Here is a 7,500-nt window from a genome sequence, read left to right on the forward strand (position 1 = left end):
GGAGCAAGACTTCATGTTGTGAGTCCTGCTCCACCCCCTCCTTCATCATCCCCCCTTCATCCCCCCTTCATCTACCTTCATCTACCATCATCCCCCCTTCATCTACCTTCATCTACCCTTCATCTACCATCATCCCCCCCTTCATCTACCTTCATCTACCATCATCCCCCCTTCATCTACCTTCATCTACCTTCATCTACCATCATCCCCCCTTCATCTACCTTCATCTACCTTCATCTACCATCATCCCCCCTTCATCTACCTTCATCTACCATCATCCCCCCTTCATCTACCTTCATCTACCTTCATCTACCATCATCCCCCCTTCATCTACCTTCATCTACCTTCATCTACCATCATCCCTCCTTCATCCCTCCTTCATCCCTCCTTCATCATCCCTCCTTCATCATCCCCCCTTCATCCCTCCTTCATCCCTCCTTCATCACCCCCCCTTCATCATCCCCCCCTTCATCCCTCCTTCATCCCTCCTTCATCCCTCCTTCCCTCCTCCATCCGAGTGCTTGTTATTCCCGTTTCACTCCCTCCCTCCTGCTTTTCATCATCTGCTGCTCCTCTCATCGTTTAAAACCCCGGCTCTTTCCCAGCCTCTGTGCTTCTTGATCTTCATCAGCTCCTCCTCCTCCTCCTCCTCCTCCTCCTCTGCAGGTTATCCTCACTCCACCTCTCCCTGTAGAAACTCTCCAGGCACCATTTGCAGCCACTCTCTGTCTTTCAGTTTGTTTTCTCCATCATTCCATTGAACATTGAACGTTAGCAGTGAATATAGAAGGTTAGCAGTGAATATAGAAGGTTTGCAGTGAATATAGAAGGTTAGCAGTGAATATAGAAGGTTAGCAGTGAATATAGAAGGTTAGCAGTGAATATAGAAGGTTAGCAGTGAATATAGAACGTTAGCAGTGAATATAGAAGGTTAGCAGTGATATAGAAGGTTAGCAGTGAATGATAGCAGGTTTAGCAGTGAAGGAGATTAGAAGTTAGAAGAGGTTAGCAGTGAATATAGAAGGTTAGCAGTGAATATAGAAGGTTAGCAGTGAATATAGAAGGTTAGCAGTGAATATAGAAGGTTAGCAGTGAATATAGAAGGTTAGCAGTGAATATAGAGGTTGGCAGTGAATATAGAAGGTTAGAGAAGGTTAGCAGTGAATATAGAAGGTTAGCAGTGAATATAGAAGGTTAGCAGTGAATATAGAAGGTTAGCAGTGAATATAGAAGGTTAGCAGTGAATATAGAAGGTTAGCAGTGAATATAGAAGGTTAGCAGTGAATATAGAAGGTTAGGCAGTGAATATAGAAGGTTAGCAGTGAATATAGAAGGTTAGCAGTGAATATAGAAGGTTAGCAGTGAATATAGAAGGTTGGCAGTGAATATAGAAGGTTAGCAGTGAATATAGAAGGTTAGCAATGAATATAGAAGGTTAGCAGTGAATATAGAAGGTTGGCAGTGAATATAGAAGGTTAGCAGTGAATATAGAAGGTTAGCAGTGAATATAGAAGGTTGGCAGTGAATATAGAAGGTTAGCAGTGAATATAGAAGGTTAGCAGTGAATATAGAAGGTTAGCAGTGAATATAGAAGGTTAGCAGTGAATATAGAAGGTTAGCAGTGAATATAGAAGGTTGGCAGTGAATATAGAAGGTTAGCAGTGAATATAGAAGGTTAGCAGTGAATATAGAAGGTTAGCAGTGAATATAGAAGGTTAGCAGTGAATATAGAAGGCTAGCAGTGAATATAGAAGGTTAGCAGTGAATATAGAAGGTTAGCAATGAATATAGAAGGTTGGCAGTGAATATAGAAGGTTGGCAGTGAATATAGAAGGTTAGCAGTGAATATAGAAGGTTAGCAGTGAATATAGAAGGTTGCAGTGAATATAGAAGGTTAGCAGTGAATATAGAAGGTTAGCAATGAATATAGAACGTTAGCAGTGAATATAGAAGGTTGGCAGTGAATATAGAAGGTTAGCAGTGAATATAGAAGGTTAGCAGTGAATATAGAAGGTTAGCAGTGAATATAGAAGGTAGGCAGTGAATATAGAAGGTTAGCAGTGAATATAGAAGGTTAGCAGTGAATATAGAAGGTTAGCAGTGAATATAGAAGGTTAGCAGTGAATATAGAAGGTTAGCAGTGAATATAGAAGGTTGGCAGTGAATATAGAAGGTTAGCAGTGAATATAGAAGGTTAGCAATGAATATAGAACGTTAGCAGTGAATATAGAAGGTTGGCAGTGAATATAGAAGGTTAGCAGTGAATATAGAAGGTTAGCAGTGAATATAGAAGGTTGGCAGTGAATATAGAAGGTTAGCAGTGAATATAGAAGGTTGGCAGTGAACATAGACGTTAGCAGTGAATATAGAAGGTTAGCAATGAATATAGAACGTTAGCAGTGAATATAGAAGGTTGGCAGTGAATATAGAAGGTTAGCAGTGAATATAGAAGGTTAGCAGTGAATATAGAAGGTTAGCAGTGAATATAGAAGGTTGGCAGTGAATATAGAAGGTTAGCAGTGAATATAGAAGGTTAGCAATGAATATAGAACGTTAGCAGTGAATATAGAAGGTTGGCAGTGAATATAGAAGGTTAGCAGTGAATATAGAAGGTTAGCAGTGAATATAGAAGGTTAGCAGTGAATATAGAAGGTTGGCAGTGAATATAGAAGGTTAGCAGTGAATATAGAAGGTTAGCAGTGAATATAGAAGGTTAGCAGTGAATATAGAAGGTTAGCAGTGAATATAGAAGGTTAGCAGTGAATATAGAAGGTTGGCAGTGAATATAGAAGGTTGGCAGTGAATATAGAAGGTTAGCAGTGAATATAGAAGGTTAGCAGTGAATATAGAAGGTTGGCAGTGAATATAGAAGGTTAGCAGTGAATATAGAAGGTTAGCAATGAATATAGAACGTTAGCAGTGAATATAGAAGGTTGGCAGTGAATATAGAAGGTTAGCAGTGAATATAGAAGGTTAGCAGTGAATATAGAAGGTTAGCAGTGAATATAGAAGGTTGGCAGTGAATATAGAAGGTTAGCAGTGAATATAGAAGGTTAGCAGTGAATATAGAAGGTTGGCAGTGAATATAGAAGGTTAGCAGTGAATATAGAAGGTTAGCAGTGAATATAGAAGGTTAGCAGTGAATATAGAAGGTTAGCAGTGAATATAGAAGGTTAGCAGTGAATATAGAAGGTTAGCAGTGAATATAGAAGGTTAGCAGTGAATATAGAAGGTTAGCAGTGAATATAGAAGGTTAGCAGTGAATATAGAAGGTTAGCAGTGAATATAGAAGGTTAGCAGTGAATATAGGACGTTAGCAGTGAATATAGAAGGTTAGCAGTGAAAATAGAAGGTTAGCAGTGAATATAGAAGGTTAGCAGTGAATATAGAAGGTTAGCAGTGAATATAGAACGCTAGCAGTGAATATAGAAGGTTAGCAGTGAATATAGAACGCTAGCAGTGAATATAGAAGGTTAGCAGTGAATATAGAACGTTAGCAGTGAATATAGAAGGTTAGCAGTGAATATAGAACGTTAGCAGTGAATATAGAAGGTTAGCAGTGAATATAGAAGGTTTGCAGTGAATATAGAAGGTTAGCAGTGAATATAGAAGGTTAGCAGTGAATATAGAACGCTAGCAGTGAATATAGAAGGTTAGCAGTGAATATAGAACGTTAGCAGTGAATATAGAAGGTTAGCAGTGAATATAGAACGCTAGCAGTGAATATAGAAGGTTAGCATGCTGCAGCCGCTAAACTGAAGCAGAGCAAACATCAGCATCTGGGCGATGAGCAGTGTGGCTGCTTGGGCATGTGGGATGCAGCAGTCCAGATACTGCAGTCCTCTGTGATGTTGGGAGGATTGAGGATTGTACTGGGTTTCCTCACTGAGGCGGTGTTACGTAATATTTGGGCTGCAGAGAAAGAGAAGCTCCTCTTTTGCTGTTAAATGACTGTCGGGAATCAAACCACCGGCTGTATTTCTGAATAAAAGTTCCTCCTCTGTCCCTCCATCACCTCCTCATCCTCCTCCTCTGCCCCTCCATCACCTCCTCTGTCCCTCCATCACCTCCTCCTCCTCCTCTGCCCCTCCATCACCTCCTCCTCCTCCTCTGTCCCTCCATCACCTCCTCTGTCCCTCCATCACCTCCTCCTCCTCCTCTGCCCCTCCAGCACCTCCTCTGTCCCTCCATCACCTCCTCCTCCTCCCTCTGCCCCTCCAGCACCTCCTCTGTCCCTCCATCACCTCCTCCTCCTCCTCTGCCCCTCCAGCACCTCCTCTGTCCCTCCATCACCTCCTCCTCCTCCTCTGCCCCTCCATCACCTCCTCCTCCTCCTCTGTCCCTCCATCACCTCCTCCTCCTCCTCTGTCCCTCCATCACCTCCTCCTCCTCCTCTGCCCCTCCATCACCTCCTCCTCCTCCTCTGTCCCTCCATCACCTCCTCCTCCTCCTCTGCCCCTCCATCACCTCCTCTGTCCCTCCATCACCTCCTCCTCCTCCTCTGTCCCTCCATCACCTCCTCCTCCTCCTCTGCCCCGCCATCACCTCCTCTTCCTCCTCTGTCCCTCCATCACCTCCTCCTCCTCCTCTGTCCCTCCATCACCTCCTCCTCCTCCTCTGTCCCTCCATCACCTCCTCCTCCTCCTCTGTCCCTCCATCACCTCCTCCTCCTCCTCTGTCCCTCCATCACCTCCTCTGTCCCTCCATCACCTCCTCCTCCTCCCTCTGTCCCTCCATCACCTCCTCCTCCTCCTCTGTCCCTCCATCACCTCCTCCTCCTCCTCTGCCCCTCCATCACCTCCTCCTCCTCCTCTGCCCCTCCATCACCTCCTCCTCCTCCTCTGTCCCTCCATCACCTCCTCCTCCTCCTCTGTCCCTCCATCACCTCCTCTGTCCCTCCATCACCTCCTCCTCCTCCTCTGTCCCTCCATCACCTCCTCCTCCTCCTCAGCTCAGTGGTAGAATCCTGAATCCAGCTGAAGCAGGAGAACCGCGGTTCTCCAGGACCGTGGTTCTCCAGGACCGTGGGACCGTGGTTCTCCAGGACCGCGGGATCGCGGTTCTCCAGGCCCGTGGGATCGCGGTTCTCCAGGACCGTGGGACCGTGGTTCTCCAGGACCGCGGGATCGCGGTTCTCCAGGACCGTGGGACCGTGGTTCTCCAGGACCGTGGGATCGCGGTTCTCCAGGACCGTGGTTCTCCAGGACCGTGGGATCGCGGTTCTCCAGGACCGTGGGACCGCGGTTCTCCAGGACCGTGGGATCGCGGTTCTCCAGGACCGTGGGACCGTGGTTCTCCAGGACCGTGGGATCGTGGTTCTCCAGGACCGTGGGACCGTGGTTCTCCAGGACCGTGGGATCGCGGTTCTCCAGGACCGTGGGACCGCGGTTCTCCAGGACCGTGGGATCGCGGTTCTCCAGGACCGTGGGACCGCGGTTCTCCAGGACCGTGGGACCGTGGTTCTCCAGGACCCTGGGATCGCGGTTCTCCAGGACCGTGGTTCTCCAGGACCGTGGGATCGCGGTTCTCCAGGACCGTGGGACCGCGGTTCTCCAGGACCGTGGGATCGCGGTTCTCCAGGACCGTGGGACCGTGGTTCTCCAGGACCGTGGGACCGTGGTTCTCCAGGACTGCTGACATCAACACATTTCAACAGGATGTTCTAGGTTTGTCAGTCAGTCAGCAGAGTTCAAGTTCTAAAACTAACGCAGTGCAGATATTTAATAAAAACAAGTGTTTTGACACTGGAACCCTGGTGCTCAACCTGTCACTGGGGTTTGTGATGGATGTTGTTCAGCTGCCGAGGAAACAGGTCATTGACACACACACACACACACACACACACACACACACACACACACACACACACACACACGAGTTCACACGTTCCAAGAAAAGCACTCAGAACAACCATGAATGCTGCTCTTGTGTTAGTCGGGGTCTTGGTTTGGACTCATTTGTCCTCACTGGGCCTCCGTAGTGAGATCAGCCGGCTGGACCTGGGCCTGACGGTGGAGGTCTGGAACAAAGGCCTGATCTGGGACACCATGGTGGGCACGGTGTGGATCCCCCTCCGCAGCATCCGCCAGTCCAACCAGGTCCGTCACGTCGCCACTGAGGTCCGGGAGGCGGAGCAGCCTTGTTCACCCCCCCCCCCCCCCCCCCCCCCCCCGCTGTGTCTGTCTCAGGAGGGTCCGGGGGAGTGGCTCACGCTGGACTCGCAGGTCATCATGGCCGACAATGAAATCTGCGGCACCAAAGATCCCACAATGCACCTGGTGCTGCTCGACACCCGGTTTGAACTGCCGCTAGGTGAGACAACACTGTGTGTGTGTGTGTGTGTGTGTGTGTGTGTGTGTGTGTGTGTGTGTGTGTGTGTGTGTGTGTGTGTGTGTGTGTGTGTGTGTGTGTGTGTGTGTCCATACTGAGCACCAGACTCCTCCTGAACTATGTTTCCAGGTTAGTTTGGGCCCAGACGTACTTTAAATGTGGTTTCAGCCACTACAGCTGGACGTTGGTCCTCATGGGTCCAGGGTTCCAGGTTTCCAGGTTTCCAGGACCTGGAGGCCTTCTGCAGTTGAGCTTATTTTTATTTACTCATTCATTTTATTTTGTAGCCCCGTATCAATCCCAGAGGGGAAATCACACAAAGCAGTGCTCAAGGGCAGCGGTTGGGGGTTCGATTCCTCCAAAGGCAGAAACACACAGGAAACAGCTGATCAACATCCATGAAGCTGTAGCCAAACCAGGCTGTTTCACAAGAAGCAGGAAGAGTCCCCGGTTGGACCGGGTCCAGAACCTCCAGGACCCACAAGTAGAACAGTCACAAAGCAAAGCTTCACTTTGGCCACCGCTACAACACGCGCCGCTAAAACACGCGCCGCTAAAACACACGCCGCTACAACACGCGCCGCTAAAACACGCGCCGCTACAACACGCGCCGCTACAACACGCGCCGCTACAACACGCGCCGCTACAACACGCGCCGCTACAACACGCGCCGCTAAAACACGCGCCGCTAAAACACTCGCCGCTACAACACGCGCCGCTACAACACGCGCCGCTACAACACGCGCCGCTAAAACACGCGCCGCTACAACACGCGCCGCTACAACACGCGCCGCTACAACACACGCCGCTAAAACACGCGCCGCTACAACAACTCAATGCATTGATGCAAAGCCACAGAGATGACGGAGGAATCAGGCTGAGCTGAATGAAGGTCTGACTTGACGGCTCGTGTCTCTCGATGTGTCTCTGCCCCGTCCAGACATCCCGGAGGACGAGGCTCGGTACTGGGCCAAGAAGCTGGAGCAGCTCAACGCCATGAGGGACCAAGACGTAAGACGCTTGTTTAATCTCCAGCTGGTCCTCGGGAACCCAACCACCAGGAACCGGCAGAAGGTTTCCCTCGTAGTCAGAAGCTTCTCATTTGGTTCTTGTTTGACCAAGTGAAGCGTGCTGGTGTCCTGTTGTCCTCCATAATACTGATACTATAAT

At 48.8% G+C, this 7,500-nt stretch overlaps 1 protein-coding gene across 1 annotated transcript in view; it reads left to right on the forward strand.

Moving 5' to 3' along the window:
* Nucleotides 1–5,912: 5,912 nt before the first annotated feature.
* Nucleotides 5,913–7,500, forward strand: part of LOC308148192 (protein unc-13 homolog A-like) — a gene marked incomplete at its 5' end in the record, with an annotated part of 37,030 nt that continues 35,442 nt past the window's right edge. Inside the window, 3 exon segments of the mRNA XM_080521637.1 lie at nucleotides 5,913–6,098; nucleotides 6,189–6,312; nucleotides 7,271–7,341. Of these exon segments, the coding sequence (XP_080377763.1) occupies nucleotides 5,913–6,098; nucleotides 6,189–6,312; nucleotides 7,271–7,341 (381 nt within the window).

This window comes from Blennius ocellaris (assembly GCF_963422515.1).
Source record: "Blennius ocellaris genome assembly, contig: SCAFFOLD_207, whole genome shotgun sequence".
Taxonomy (NCBI): Eukaryota; Metazoa; Chordata; class Actinopteri; order Blenniiformes; family Blenniidae; genus Blennius; species Blennius ocellaris.